This window comes from Myxocyprinus asiaticus, chromosome 4 (assembly GCF_019703515.2).
Source record: "Myxocyprinus asiaticus isolate MX2 ecotype Aquarium Trade chromosome 4, UBuf_Myxa_2, whole genome shotgun sequence".
Lineage (NCBI taxonomy): Eukaryota > Metazoa > Chordata > Actinopteri > Cypriniformes > Catostomidae > Myxocyprinus > Myxocyprinus asiaticus.
Window position 1 is genome coordinate 10,798,086 of NC_059347.1, and position 15,951 is coordinate 10,814,036.

The 15,951-nt window shown below is 37.0% G+C and overlaps 1 protein-coding gene across 3 annotated transcripts in view; it reads right to left on the reverse strand.

Annotated features, from left to right (window-relative positions):
• Nucleotides 1-2,521: 2,521 nt before the first annotated feature.
• The window catches only part of LOC127433944 (serine/threonine-protein kinase PAK 3), a 62,920-nt gene continuing 49,490 nt past the window's right edge, over nt 2,522-15,951 (reverse strand). For 2 of the 3 annotated variants that reach the window (XM_051686346.1, XM_051686334.1), the window contains 7 exons: nt 15,545-15,593; nt 15,331-15,443; nt 14,261-14,378; nt 12,063-12,162; nt 11,273-11,469; nt 9,002-9,139; nt 2,522-8,781 (listed from right to left, as the gene is read on the reverse strand). In XM_051686346.1, the coding sequence (XP_051542306.1) occupies nt 8,692-8,781; nt 9,002-9,139; nt 11,273-11,469; nt 12,063-12,162; nt 14,261-14,378; nt 15,331-15,443; nt 15,545-15,593 (805 nt within the window). In that variant the 3' untranslated portion in view covers nt 2,522-8,691. The remainder of the gene's footprint in view (nt 8,782-9,001; nt 9,140-11,272; nt 11,470-12,062; nt 12,163-14,260; nt 14,379-15,330; nt 15,444-15,544; nt 15,594-15,951) is intronic. The other variant, XR_007895960.1, reaches the window with a different exon arrangement.

Sequence of the window (15,951 nt, forward strand, 5' to 3'; positions counted from 1 at the left end):
TTTTCATGAACTATAGCTGATTTTCTGAATAAAATGCCCTGTCCTCATTTCCACCGGCAACTCAGCTTTACTTATTGAACTGAATTATCACATATTGTATCCAATATTACCTATATGAGACTCAATTATATAGCTTTAACAATAACAACATGAATGGGTCGCATTTTACAAGATAAACAGATTTGAATTTGAAGTATTTACTTTTACTTTTTAAGTAGTATTTTAATGGATAACTTTTACTTTTACTTAAGTAATAAGTTGGTGTGGTATCTGTACTTTTACTTACGGAAATTGAGTACATTTCCACCACTGCTCTTTCTGTAGGTCTTTTAGAACCACTAAAGCACAAAGACTTTATTCCTATGCTTTTCTTCTAAACAATATTTAGAAACACGTGTTTCTAAAACAATGTTTTGGTTGTGGTTGACAGATCACTGTTTAGAGGTGCATCTCATGAAACCTGCCATATTTCACCCCAAAATCAAAAGACAGCTAGATGAAATTATCCTTTTAAAGAGTCCTTTTAAGCCTTGCTAATTTTAGGGATAATTATTTATTTTGAAATTTGAGATTATTTTCATGACAATTAAGCACATTTAAGTGCCTACAGTTGAATCGTCTGTACCGAGAATGGAGAATTCACCCTCAGGTGGTGAGTAAACAGTGGGAGAGTTTCAGGCAAGCTGCCCTTGTTCTCTTCGCATCACTTGAAACGTGGGCCTGAACGTGCTTTCTCAGCCTTCCTTTGAGCCAGTGGAAAGTACAGAATTAAAGCTCCTTTCGCTAAAGGCAGCTTTGTTGCAGGCTCTGACGACCTTGAAGCGGGTAAGTGAACTTCATGCTTTGATGGTTCATCTTTCTTGTATGTGCTTTGTATGCAGCTTTTGTTTTGTGGGCTGATTCTCGAAAAGGCAGACCCATATCACGACGCCTGTCTCATTAGGTACTTGAGGCTATTATATTAAGTTATAATAGGCTGGGGTTGCGACCTATCAGAGGCATAGCTACCTCGTGGGTGCTGTTTAGGGACATTTTAGTCCAGGACATTTGTGCGGCTGCGAGTTGGGCATCGCCTCAAACTTTTGTCCAGTTTTAAAGACTGGATGTTACAGAGCCGTCATTGGCTTATTCAGTGTGGGTAGTCAATTTGCCAATGTATTAAAAAAAAAACCACACAAACACAAAACAACAATAACACAGTGAAAGCACAAGTGTGTTCTTTGCTTTTCTCATATCCATTCTTTGGGAATTTAATTGGGTTCTCGTACATCAGACACTACAAGTCAGTTGACTGGTCTGCTTTGGACGGCATATCTGCAATAGGGGTGTTGGCTATATCCCTAAGTTGGAAACCAAATGAATGTTAGAAAGAGAACTTTACTCAGGTAACCCCGGTTCTCTGAAAACAGGAGCAAGGTATCTCACCATACTTTCCTCCTTGCAGTTGCACAGAGAAGAGATATGTTGGTGAATGCGGAAATATGGCCCAGTGCCCGAACTGTTAAATGTGCTTCTTTGTCAATACTTATCCTGTGAGTGATTAAAGGGACAGATCACCCAAAATTGAAAATTCTCTCATCATTTACTCACCCTCATGCCATCCCAGATGTGTATGAATTTCTTTCTTCTGCAGAACACAAATGAAGATATTTAGAAGAATATTTCAGTTCTGTAGGTCATACAATGCAACTGAATGGTGACCAGAACTCAGAAGGTCCAAAAAGGGCAAAGGCAACATAAAAGTAATCAATATGATTCCAGTGGTTAAATCCATATCTTTTGAAGCGATATGATAGTTGTAGGTGAGAAACAGATCAATATTTAAGTCCTTTTTATTGTAAATCTTCTCTTTCAGCCACCTACTGGTTGGGCATGGTCAAAGGTGGATATTTATAGTAAAAAATGACTTAAACATTGATCTCACCTATCATATCACTTCTGAAGACAGGGATTTTACCACTTGAGTCATATGGATTACTTTCATGCTGCCTTAATGTCCTTTTTGGACCTTCTGAACTCAAGTGACCATTCAATTGCAGTGTGAGGACCAACTGAGCTGAGATGTTCTTCTAAATCTTCTTTTGAGTTCTGCAGAAGAAAGTCATTCACATCTAAGATGGAATGAGGGTGAATAAATAAAGAATCCCTTTAAAATAAACAGTTGCTTATGTCTTACATGCAAACATGTGCAACAAATCAGGTATGTGTTCAAAATATCGGATCTTTGCATAAGACTTTGCAGTGTAAACGCACTAATCTATCTATGTGTCTGTCTGTCTATCTATCATTCTGCTCAGGTGGCCAAAGGTTCTACCCAATAGAATCTGTTCAGCAAGAACAAAAGTTAGAGAACATTGGTCATGGTGCTCTGATGTATTACCCTTGCAGGCTCTTTACTGGCTGATTCAGTGGTTGAGGATGGCCATTTTGGGTAGACATCACTATAATCCTTAAGTCACAATACTTAAGTGGCACCTCAGTCAGCAGTAAAGAATCAGTCTTAGACTTTGCTGAAAGTTGCTTTTAGCTTCTTTATATATAAAAAAAGCTTTTACTCTTACACAAGTCCTAGTTTTTACTAAGAATTTTTTTGACACTTACTATATCAAAGCTATCAAAGACAATTCTTAAGAGCATTTCTGAGAAGTTTTATGCATACTGCCCCTGGACATGTTATGTGAGATTCAATCGCATATTGTGATAGACTCTTTGGTTCTAAACTAACAATAGATGCACATCTGATGCTCTAAAAATTCCCAAGGTCCTTACTAATATTATTCAGGCCAGAAAAATTAGCATTTTGTCCTGGATGTTTTCCTTTTTTTATTATAATTTTTTATATTTCAGTCCAGTTCCCAAACTGTAGCTTTTTTGTTTTACACTCAAGACACAGCCATGCACAATTTAGATTTCAAAAAGTCTATTGCTTCAACCACAATTTAAAATAGCTTATCCAAAACAATAGTTCTCACACCTGCGGAGCATTTAACCATATGCCTCTCATCTTTTCATATTTCTTTCCAAGAGCAGGGGAGGTCCTTGCTGAGATGCGCACGAGTCCACATCAACAGTTTCGTCATGTTTGAATAATAATTTAAAAAGAAAAAAACCTTTTTGTCAGCATGTACAGTCTTTGTTCCATTTTCATATTAGACACCAATAGAAGGATTTCGCCACAGCACGTGTACAGGGTTCAAACATTCAGAAGAAAAGGGCATTTACAAGAGACAAGAGGAATCCTGGACAGAGTCGTTGCGCACTTTCCACATCCGTTACGTTTATCATGTTCGCATGTCGTCATGTGCTCATAGTTCACATCGGGTCCAAGCCCTGATTGAATACGAAGTGTCTTTCAAAAGGAAAGTCCAAGGGCTATAAATAAATTTGCATTGAGTTCCTCCTTGTATTTAGGGGAAGGCTGCAATAGAAGGTTGCTTGGTGAGTGTTCGGGACAGGTGCGTTCTGCAGTCTCTGTTACAGGCACAAGATGCTGCTCTCTGTAAGAAATGGACCACCATCTCCATCAGAGTTTTGATTTGTTGTATTCCTTGGGACCAGGGTGAACAATATTTACAAAAACATATCAAAGAGCAGCCTGAATATTACTGTCGTAAGGTTTTCATTTGAAAAAAGAACGAAACATAACAATGTACATTAAATATCATCCTCAAATGTTTGTAACGCTAACTTATCAAAGGTTACCAGAGCTGGAGGAAAGTAATTCCGTTATGTCATGCATGAAACTGGTTCCTACTATAAAACAACACTCTGATACCGACTGTAGGTGGGGTTGTGACATCCATTGTGGTATGTTGGCAATAGCACTATTTAAATATTGCTATCAATGCCTTTAGATGTCTATGGTTGTCTTCTAATCTACTGTACTATATCTACTCTTGTACACGTCTGCTTACGGTGGGGTAGTCTAGTGTAGTATCCTGAACTTTCACAGTGATTTGAGAGACAGACTAATACCAGGCTGAGGTTATCTTATCTACGCACATACATAGCACAACTCTCACACATACACTCATTTTTGTAAAGAAAGATATCAAGTGGACACAGTCTAACAGACACCTACATCCTCTACAAGGGTGTATACTTACAACTTTAACTTCTGTATTGTATGAATCCATATTCATAAACCAAGGGAGAATATAAGGATAACCTCAGCAAAAATCAAACAGTTTTGAACTTGACCAATATTGAAAAAGGCATCAGAAATAGCACCCCTATTGATGTGTATTGAAGTCTGTGTAGCGTTAAAAATGAAAGAGTGTCCACAGTTAGTGTTGGGGTTGGATTTACAGACTGTTTTCTTAAGGGCCGTTCACACAGGACACATTCTTGCATTCAAAAACAGCTAGAGTGCAAAGAAATGGAATAGAAAGTAGGGGTTTTGAGATGTGTTTTTCCTAGTTAAACTGTTTTCAACTTGACACAGGACTTAAGCCATAAATCAGACTGATCACACGCTGAATTCAGCAACTGGAGGTTAAAAGTTCTGCTGCTGAAATCGGTCCGTGCTTACTGAAATTCGAATCACTGCCCCAGTGACTGAAGCTGGAAATGTTGTTGAACGTATAGGCTCGTGGGAGCTCCCATTTCTGTGTGAAATGACCACAGAGTGGCACCAAAAGCAAGTTGTATTTCTGGCTGTAAATAATGTAACATTCAACAGAAATGCATATTTTTTTAACTCTACCTCCTTTTTAATGCCGCACTTTATACTCGGGGGAGTGAAGTTAAAAAGAAACTCACCGCTAAAATGTTATCCTTGTCCATTGTGAATATTCAGTGTAGCTGTTTACGAAGCCCTACCCACACAAAGGTCACGCCAAACCAAGCAACTTCCTATTGGTCAACATGGCGAATTCGCCTGTCAAAGTTACTTGAACTCCACGTGAAATCCACAAGGGGAAATTCTTTGTCACTGGAAGTGCATTGCACGGAATTCACAATCGCATGGATTTCCATTGAGATGACTGTATTTCACCTGCTAAATTTCACCGTGCAAAGCTAAATGTGGCCACGTCTTTACTAAAAAAACCCAACCCTAAACCTATCTGTCAGTGGAGTAAAAATGTAACCTCCGAATGAACCTCCCTTTTGTAGGACGAAAAAGTTTATGTAAACGAGATTACTTCCTGGTCCCAACAGAACCAGAACCCGTGTCTCAGAGGTTGTCCGCGCAATGCGCTATCAGTAGCGCCACAGGGAAAGGTGATCGCAGTTGAATTGATGCAGAAATGTCTGATAGGTGATGCCGCTTGTTAGTAATTCGGCTGAATGGGGTTGATTTCAGGGTACATGAACTTTCGGAAGCAACATGCAGATTTTTTTTGTGTGATCATGTTGAAGAAACAAACCTTGCATAAGTACACAAATGAAAATGTGAAATTAATGATTACAAGTTACCTTCAAATGTCTGTGCCATTAAAATGATGTGTTCTTCAGGTATCTATAAACATGTTTTGCAGATCTAACATGCTCCGCAAGAGTCTCTTCAAACTGTTACTCGGGCATGACAGTAGTTTACCTAAAAAAAACCTGACAGTAGAAGACAGTTTACGCTTATGCACACTATTGTGCCCCTTGTGGCCACACTGAGAATGATGCTGAATAAAACAGCAAGATGCGCCACAACAGCCAAAGACGTATGTCTAAGTGCCAGGGTTTTCCCTATTTTTTCTGTGTGGCATTACATCTCGTGCACTGTCGGGCATTCTGGCTTTCCAAAGTACACCATTTTGACCGTAAGCTTGAACGCATGCATACAATATGACTGCTTTGTGATACTCTTTAGATCAGTCAACTACAACTACAGACAAAAACTACAAATACATCTACAAATACTGAGCTGCACACAGACAGTCCATGCAAACTGTACTGAATTTGCAGTCTCGCACAATATACACAGAAAATCTAAGTATATTTCATCCGTACAAATCTTTTTAGATGGAAGGCAATAATGCATCCTGTGTGAATGGCCCTTTATCCCGCAAAAAATTTCAGCCAATTGCTGCTCTTCGAATGATTAACACAATGTTTTCTGACAATGTGTGATGAGCAGACACCGAAACACCAGTGTGGATTTCTTACACCATAATGCCCAAGAAGTAACACACTAGCCCGCTCTGCATTTGGCTTACGATGGCTTGCATTAGTTCTTAAAATGCATAGTATATACCTATGTATTCTTAAATTCATGTGTAGATGCTGTGTCCTACGGCAGAGATATTGCACGAGAAAACACAGTCTGTGAATCCATTTTGGCTGAGAGTGAGAGAGACAGTGAGAGAAAAATAATTAATTATACTTTGATGGAGAAAAATGAAGCCTAGGCTTTTCCCTTCATGTTTTTCAAGCTTCAGGACCATTAAGATCTATTGTTACTCATAACAATGTGCATTATCCTCATGACAATTAACCCCTTTCACTCTGCTGTATATTCAAAGATCACAGGCTCTATTTTTGTCGCTGCGTTAAGAGCAGTGCTACGCGCAACGACCATGCGCTATGTCTCAGGTGATTTTCATGAACGCTAATTCAAAGCGCAATTTTCGTGCAGCGCAAAGTGCAAATGGGCGTGGGTGGGAGTGTTTGCGCTATCTGTGGGTGTATGTGCACAAACTGTGTTTGTCTTGTATGTTAATGAAGTGGCACAAAGCGCAATTTGCTGTTTTCCTGAGAAATTGTGCTAAGCACATCTATTATCAGCGCAAAGCCTAAACTCAGCTCCTGCATTTGCAGTTTGGAGATTCCACCAGCAGGTGAAAATATAGTGGTACATTAAATTATGTCCATGACAATCACTGTTGTAACTGTTTTATGTAACAAAAATGTATATTTGTGTAAAATTTTATTTGTGTATAATATTTAGAGTTCATGGTTTATTTTTCAATTATTATTATTATTATTATTATTATGTTTATATTTACAATTGTATTTATGATCTAATTTGTATTGGTAGTTTTCCACCTGTTGTTGTAGAGTGATTTTTAAGTCACTGCAAAAGGGGCCGGTGAAAGAAGTTGGAGAGGGTAAAATGTTGGATTTGGGCAGTTCATTCTATACGATTTTTTTTTATTATTTATTTTATTTGACCACTTCATTATTTTGATCATATTTTTATTTAGTTTCAAGATAAATTTACATTTAGAAATATATTTGGTTTAAGTATTTCGTGTTTCAATAATTGAATTTACTTTTTAATTATTAAAAATGATTAATAATACTTGTATTATCTATCATTTAACAAAGCCTACATCCAAATCCTGATGAGTAACACATTTTTCATGCGTATAAAAGGAGCGTGTCACTGTCAAAGAAATACGCCTGACATTCAACAAGGATGCAGTTGACATACAAAAGTACGTCCATTTATACCACCAACTTCTTATGAATGTGCCATCTTTGTTTATATCGCTGGTGCTTGACAGGGAATGGACTATATAATAGGACGCAGACGGTGCAATAACCGGAGAAGAACCTCCAAATTAAATTGCACTTGACCCAGCCCCAGTAGCACTTTGCATGCACTTGCGCCTAGACGTAGTGCATGCTTCCACGAAAATACCAAAACTTCATGGCCATGCCCATTGACTTATGACTTAAAACATAGTGCTGCACTTAGCGCAAGTGCTCTTAAATAGGGCCCATTATCTTATTATATTTTACGTTACATAAATGCAAAAGTGATGGAATTCTGTGAAAAATTCAGTTTTATGTATCCAGGGACTTTTACATGTAAGCGTAAACCTATTACACAATATTTGCCCTGCCAACTGGACTAATCTCATAACCGTAATGCAAAAAAAAAAAAAAAAAAAAATTTTCATTACAGCAATACAAAATAATATTATATAATTATTATTTATTTATTTTTAGTATTACAGTAATTGCATTACGGTAATGAGAATTGTGGGATGTGAAATGTGTCATGAGAATAATGTCACATGATAGCTTAATTTTCTATATGCAAAATATCACTTCTTATTTCTTTCTTTTGATTTTGGGGGGAAATTTCACCTGTTTTTGTGAGATTCACCCGTGTACTTCCAGTATATTTCTCACACACTTATGCACTCTGATTTGCACGCACACACAGAGTAGAAAGGAGGTGATTGCTGTGAATAGCTGTTGTTGACAGTCATGCAGATGTCTTGAGGAGATCCCGAGATTTGGAGGTACACATCTTCAGGCTTTTATCACAGGAAAACCCTATAAAACCCAAAGCAGGTCAGTAGTAATCCAAGACCATAGTTCAGAATAGGTTAAATAAGAGACTAAACTGAATGATTGTAGAGGTCTACTGTAATCCACATCATCTTTCATTCCAGAGAAAAGGAACAAAGGAATTGTTTCTCATTTTTCAGTTTGATAGTCTCCTTTCCAGATGTGTGGACACACACTGATGGACTGGTGCAACAGTTCCATACATAACAATGTGTGTGTGAGGGCCAGACAGTGGGGCCAATCCCATTCCAAAGGCCTTGAAGAGCGGTGAATCAGCCTTATAAGGGAAAGTGCTTGTGTAAGCATGTGCTTGTGTAAGTGTTTGTGTCCGGATTCAGATTTTGTCATTGTGCCATCACACATCTACACACTGTACCTCTGTCACCACGAGCAGTGTGTGTGGGTGTGTCTGTGTGAATGTTGTGTTTGTGTATGTTGGGTATGGGGAACATCCTAGCGGCTGCTATTCTTGATGGCTTCCTTGGCGGCTACAATCAGTGGAGTCAAGCTGGAGAGAGGCTTGGCAAGTTTCAGGAATGAGTGCTGTAAAGATAGAGAAAGATTTTTTTTGGCATGTACTCACATTTTTTAAGGCCTGGACTCTGCGTTAATCCCTTGCAAACTGTCTACATAAATTTTATTTTTAAGTATCAAAGGAGCCCTATAGACTTAAAGGCTGTTCCAAAGAATAGGTAGCAAAAAATAAAAGTACAATTATTGGAATTTAAACTGTCATGCAAATGTTCGAAGCTTAGTTTGTTACCTGTAGCAATTCTTTAGCCGAGCCTCTCCGGTCCACATCCATCTCCAGACAACGGTTCAGGAAGTCTCGGAACACTGAGGAAAGCCGCTCAGGATTTTGTAGTTCTGGAGTGCCATTGGTTGCAATTAAATACAGGGCCTACCGAAAGGGAAAACACATTTATGCACCTGTAAACTGTGAGGAAGGTTAAACCTTTAAGGCATGCATCGAAGTTTGTAATTTTGTTAAAGAGCTTTTAGAAATTCTGCTTTTAGGGATAGTTCACCCAAAAATGAAGATTTCTTCATCATTTACTCACCCTTATACCATCCCAGGTGACTTTCTTTCTTCTGCAGAACACAAATGAAGATTTTTAGAAGAATATCTCAGCTCTGTTGGTCCATACAATGCAAGTCAGTGGTGGCCAGAACTTTGAATCTCTAAAAAGCACATAAAGGCAGCATAAATGTAATCCATACAAATCCAGTGGTTGAATCCATATCTTCAGAAGTGACATGGTAGGTGAGAGTGAGAAACAGATCAATATTTAAGTCCTTCTTTTACTATAATTCTCCACCTTTGACCAGCCCCAACCAGCAGGTGGCGATATGCACAAAGAATGTGAATTGCCAAAAAATAAAAGAAGAAGAATGTGGAAGTGAAACTGGAGATTTATAGTAAAAAAAAAAAAGGACTTAAATATTGATCTGTTTCTCGCCCACACTTATCATGTCACTTCTGAAGACATGGATTTAACCACTGGAATTGTATGGATTACATTTATGCTGCCTTTATGTGCTTTTTAGAGCTTCAAAGTTTTGGTCACCATTTACTTGCATTGTATGGACCAACAGAGCTGAGATATTCTTCTAAAAATCTTCATTCTGCAGAGGAAAGTCTAAGATATCTGGCATGCCATGAGGGTGAGTAAATGATGAAAGAATTTGTATTTTTGGTGAACTATCCATATAAGTGTTTTGGTACTGGGACATCAGACTCTTTTTTTTTTTTTTTTTATAAAGGGTTACTCCTATTTGCACCTTCACATTGTATCTGTTCACTGTGTACCTGTTTTTGTACACTTTGTGATAGGGTCTCAACCCGCTTTTCATCATTCCTTTTGGAACCCAATATTAAGTTATTATTACGTTAAGAAATTATTACGGATTTTTTTTTTTTATATAATAATAATAATAATTATTATTATTATTATTATTATTATTGTTTTAAAACAATACCATATTTATGTAATATTTTCTTAACTTGCATGCGGAATTGCTGTGCAGTCCGGTTAAACCCTTAAGCCTTTATTTTCACGGGTGCTTTTATTTTGGCTTTTAACATTGAACTGTCCACAAAAACCCAGTGTTATGAGGTTACTTTAGATTTGGAAAGTAACTTTTAGCAGCCAAGCATATTTGGAATTATGCAAATGTACAATTAGTGAATGTGGAGTGCTGTAAATATAACGCACTCAGCTCATTAGCTGGAACAGCACAGCGAGCAGCGCTTGCAGACTATTTAATTAAATCACAGCCTTGCGGTTTGATAATCGCACTACATCATATCACGATTTCAGTTTTATTTCCATTAATCTTTCAGTCCTACTAATAGATTTTCAGATTTGCCACCTTAAATGATTAACAATTGGGATGTTAATTCGCTTCATTTTCTAATTTGTTTGATGAATTGTTACATTTTTAGGTTTAGTTGGAAGTTACTTTAAAAAAAAAAAAAAAAAAAAAAAAAGGAGATGTTTTATGTTGCCTTATACAGTTCCAGTGTTGGGTAAGTTACTTACAAAAATTAATTAACTACAAATGACTAATTACTACTTTAATGTAATCAGATACTGACTTTACTGATTACTTCATAAAAAATGTAATCACATTACTAATTACTTTAATTACAATCTAAAACACTTCACAGAAAATGTTTGCTTTTCCACTCAAATGTTAAAAGTATTGTCTTTATTTCTTCCATGTTCATTGACTCGTTTGGGGCCGCAAGGCCTTCAGCTGTCACAAAACGCAAACAGATATACATATTAATGTAATGCATGATTTAAATGTATTATACATACTGTATTTAATATTATTTTAGAAATATTTGTAACCCAAGTAAAGTAATTACAATTAACTTAACTGAAAGTCAGTAACTGTAATCTGATTACAAGAATTTGAAATTTAATGCGCTACACTACTTTTTGTACAAAAAAGTAATTAGATTACAGTAATGAATTACTTTGAAATTACATTTCACCCAACACTGTACTGTTCTGATAGGTCTTACCCTGAGTGGGTTCTCATTCAGGTATGGTGGTTCTCCCTCCACCATCTCGATGGCCATGATGCCCAGGGACCAGATGTCCACTTTGGGGCCATATGCCTTCCGGGTCACGACCTCTGGGGCCATCCAATAGGGTGTGCCGACCATGGTGCTGCGCTTGTTCTGCTCGGGTGTGATCTGAGCACAGAAGCCAAAATCCGCTAAAGAGAAAAAAGAGAGAGGGTTATGATTTGGACTATGCTTAATAACAGGAAACGTAATAACTTAACTAAAAAAATTTCTACAGAAAATGCAAATCAATGTTCATTTGCTAAGGTGTTCTGAGTGGTTTTTAGTATGCTACTTAGTGGTTGCAAGGTTGTTGCTTACTGTCCCAGGTCAAAAGAGCCTACCCTGAAGTCCCTATGATATTCTGTTCCCTAGAAATGCCCCGGGTCACTTTTTTAATGTGTATATATATATATATGTTTATCTGTTTTTTCATCTGTATGGTGAAAAATCCAAAGTCTGATCAAAGTCTAAACGAGTCTCACAATTTGAGGTCTAACTCTTGTCCATAGCACAAACAGTGCATGACAAGTTATGCACTAAATTGTAATATTTAGTAATATTTAGGGTTAGGAGTTTGTTCAAATCCCTAAGTATAAGGAATATAAATATGGATGTTTGCCTTAGGAAAGACCACTAATAATAAAAACAAAAAGGTTATATATGAATTTATTTAATATATGTATTAAAGAGTCAACTTTTTTTACCAAAGTTTAACAAGCCTGACTTGGTGTGAGTAACTCACTGAGTTTCACTGATCCATCCAAGCCCAGCAGGATATTGTCACTCTTGATATCTCTGTGTATCACCTGATTTAAATGCAGGAAGTCCAGAGCCTGTAGACACTGTGAAGACATGCACATGCAAAAAGTTAATATGCGAGTCAAAATGAGTGTATCCCTCTCAGGGACGGATCTACCGGGGTGGCATAGGGTGGCGAATGCATTGCCACCCCATCTGCCACCCCAACATAGGTATCCAAATGTATTAAATATAAATGTAAGTATATTATAGTTGATGCAGACATTGTGCAGGGGTTTATTCATGTCAAACTGCCTAAACTCTCACGGAACGCACAAATGGCTACAGACCCATAGCGTGATTGATTACAGCAGCAACCAATCGCGTGATTGTTTACAGCAGCAGCCAGCTGCGCAGCATCGACAAATTGCCTACCTACTATTAGAGCGCGTGTACAGTTTTTTGGGCTCTAGTGGGTTGATGAGCTTAGTTCTTCAACAACAATGACCACATGGACAAATATGTGGGAAAAAAGAGGTAAAAGATGAATTTCTCAGTTGTTTCCAAGTATTCACTGAATGATTATTAAATACTTTGCTGACAGTTATGGGTTGAGATGGGTGGGATGTGTCCTCAGCACTTTTTGAAATAGCTTTCATCATGTATAATCGTGTATAATCCAGATGAAACTTCTCCAGTTCTTGAGTAGGAGTTTCTATTTCATCTGTGCATTTTGACTGGTGATCCGGCGCTGGAATGGTTTATTTTGAATGTTACGATAAGTGTTCTTTGCGGCTGTTATCGGTGCCGTTTAGTGTCTGCAGTTTTTCCCCAGCTTGCGCTCTTTTCCGTGTCCCCCGTTATGATGCCCTTCTCGGCCGTATTGTTTGTGTGAATGTAGAGTGTGTGTGTGTGTGTTGTCTTTTTCTCTTTCTCTCCCTCTTTCTTAATCGCTCTCAGGTGTGCAGTAACCAGGTGAACTGACTGTTGATGGAGCACACCGGTGCAAAGTGTGTTTCCTCCCTATATAAACCAAGTTTTTCATGGTTGGGTTGTGCTATGGGAGAGGGTTGTTCGTGAGCTGTGTAATCTTGTTCATGGGTGCTCAGGCGTACATTCTCATGTTTCTGGGTTCCCGCTGCTGGAGAGGAGAGTTTTTGGTTGTCGCTGTCTGAATTTCGGAGTTTGCAGTTTTTCATATACAGAACTGTCAATAAATGTGTCTGTGTTTCCACTACACTTGTTTCCCTGCATCTGTTATTGTAAAACCCATCCACTGACATACAGATGTAATCTTGGTTTATTAAAATAAAAAGTTATATTTGGACGAATTAGAATCCAAAACCCTTAAAAACTAAAGGCAAAAAGTTACCACTAGATCAGTCATTCATGTTCTTAATCAGAGCGCTGATCTATGTATTCGTCTGCTGACTACCAAAATCCCAAGACTGATAGTGGCAGATGTAGAGATGAAATTACCATATTATGTGAAATATTTATTTGGGTGCTTGAATCGGTCATTAACTATGACTGCTGATCAAAACAGGTCATTTAAAAGAATCTTTTACTGTGCATAACATAATTAATATTTATGAGTTTCGCAGCACTGCCCCCCACAGTACAATTTTCTGTACAGTTTATTTTTATTTAGACATAAATTTATGTTAATCTTCGCTTTCAAATGGCTTATTCCAGCTGTTACAAAGGTAATAGAATAACATGGGATATGCATTTATTTTCCATCCATAGGTACACTTAAAGGTGGTGACGTTTAGTCCAGATTGCCGGTTCTAAATGTCAAGCTAAGGAACATTTAGAATGTGTTGATGTGTTTAACAGACAATGTCTAGGTGCTCTGGAGATTGGAAACAAATTTTGTTTTTTAATGTTGGCAAATCAGTAGCAAAATGGGTACTGTGTGGTTACTATGGAAATGCAGTTGTATCGCAAATTCATGGACATGTGTAATTTGATAGTGACTCCGATTAACTAGTACTTGTTGCAATGAAGCTTGGTACCTTCATCCATAAGAACTAAGCATGGGCGCTTGCTTTGGTGTTGCCACCCCTCATAGTCTGCATGCCACCATCTTGCCACCCCATAAAAATATTTCTAGATCCGCCCCTGATCCATCTGTACTTCTGAATCTGTAAGTGCGTGTGTGTGATCTTTATAACTTGTGTGTGTCTGTTTGTGTGTTACCTCTCGGCATACTGCAGCGATCTGTCCTTCATCCATGCAGGTCTCTGTTACCACATCAGTAAGTGAACCACCTGCCAAATACTCCATTACCACCCACAACTCATCTCCAACCAGATAACTAAAAGAGAAAGATGAAAACAAAACATACAAGCGTATTCAAACAGGTAGTTTGGATTATGGAATACCCGATTGCACCACCTAGTGGTGAAATATAGTTGCAGCAAGTGAAGACTGTGCATCGGCACTCCACAGCTTTTCCTGCAATGTCAGGATGTGCAAAGTAGAATTTTCAACCAAATATTAACCACTGAAATTTCAGGGGTGAATTTTCTGAATATTACCTGTTGAATAATTAAGATGAAATATAAAAACTTGAATATTTTGGAACTCAACTTTAGAAGGTGAATATTTATTAGGGAATTTTTTAATGATTACATTTTGTGCGCAATGTTTTCAATTGAAATATTAACTTAAATATACAACCATATGAAATTGCTTCCCAAAAAAATGCAAGCACTGTTTATTTTCCATTTGTTGCAATTCAGTGTTTTTTTTTTTTTTTTTTTTGTCAAATACATTTGTCATTAAATTACTTCCATATTATGCTTAGCTAAAGACTTTTTAATGGCACTAATCGTTTAATGCTTAATGAGAATAATACAAGCAAAAGCAATTAATCCAAGGGATAAAAGAATACTAACAGTGCTATCATATTAAATTTAAAGTAAGTAAATAAATACATAAGTGTTGGTATAAATACTATATTATATTCATATTAGGGCTTTCAGTAGATAACAAAAAAATTATTAAATAAATTTAATTTTCTATATGAACTTTAGTGCATTCAGTAATAATGTGGAGTTCCTCATTTTAGGAAAGAAACAAAATAATATGTAAAATAATAATACGATTTATGAAAATACATAATAATATATTAAATGTTTTATTATTATTATTATTATTATTATTATTATTATTAATTAGGTTAAAATATTTAATGCTTTTAAAAATATTGAATTAATCTAAGAATTTAACATGTTAATACACAATATAAAGGCTGAAGGTTGTACCTGTCCAGGTAGTTGACTATGTTGGGGTTTTTGTTTTCCCTCATCACTAGAATCTCATTAATAATGAGCTCTTTCTTTGGCTGCTGCTGCAGGTTCATCTGTTTGATGGCCACCTGAGCACATGAGAGAGAGAGACAGAGAGAACTTAACAGTATGAAACCAGTAATGGATGGAAAACATGCTAATATTTAAATGCTGGAGATAACTGACTCACCTCTTGTCCAGTGGCAATGTCAATAGCTGTGTATACTGTCCCAGATGCCCTGAAAAGAGAAGCAGGTGAGAACTGTTCTAAATTACATTAGCTAACGATGGACACTTCTTTACATAAAGCAGGGCAATTTCCAGCACATGAGAGCAATAGGGGGCAGCACAGCATTTTCTATTTGCATTTCTCAATGCCCTCAGAGATCACGTCTCAAAAATTATGAGCATTTTATTTGTACATGATATTTTTGATTAAATAGTGCACATATGAAATGGAATGTAAAATAAAATGGAAATAACATGTAAAAAGTTTTTTTTATTTATTTTTTTTTAATCTTGACTACATTTAGTGCAGAATCTGATACATAAAGATTAACATCATCTCTACCACCGTCTACATCACTGTATATTATT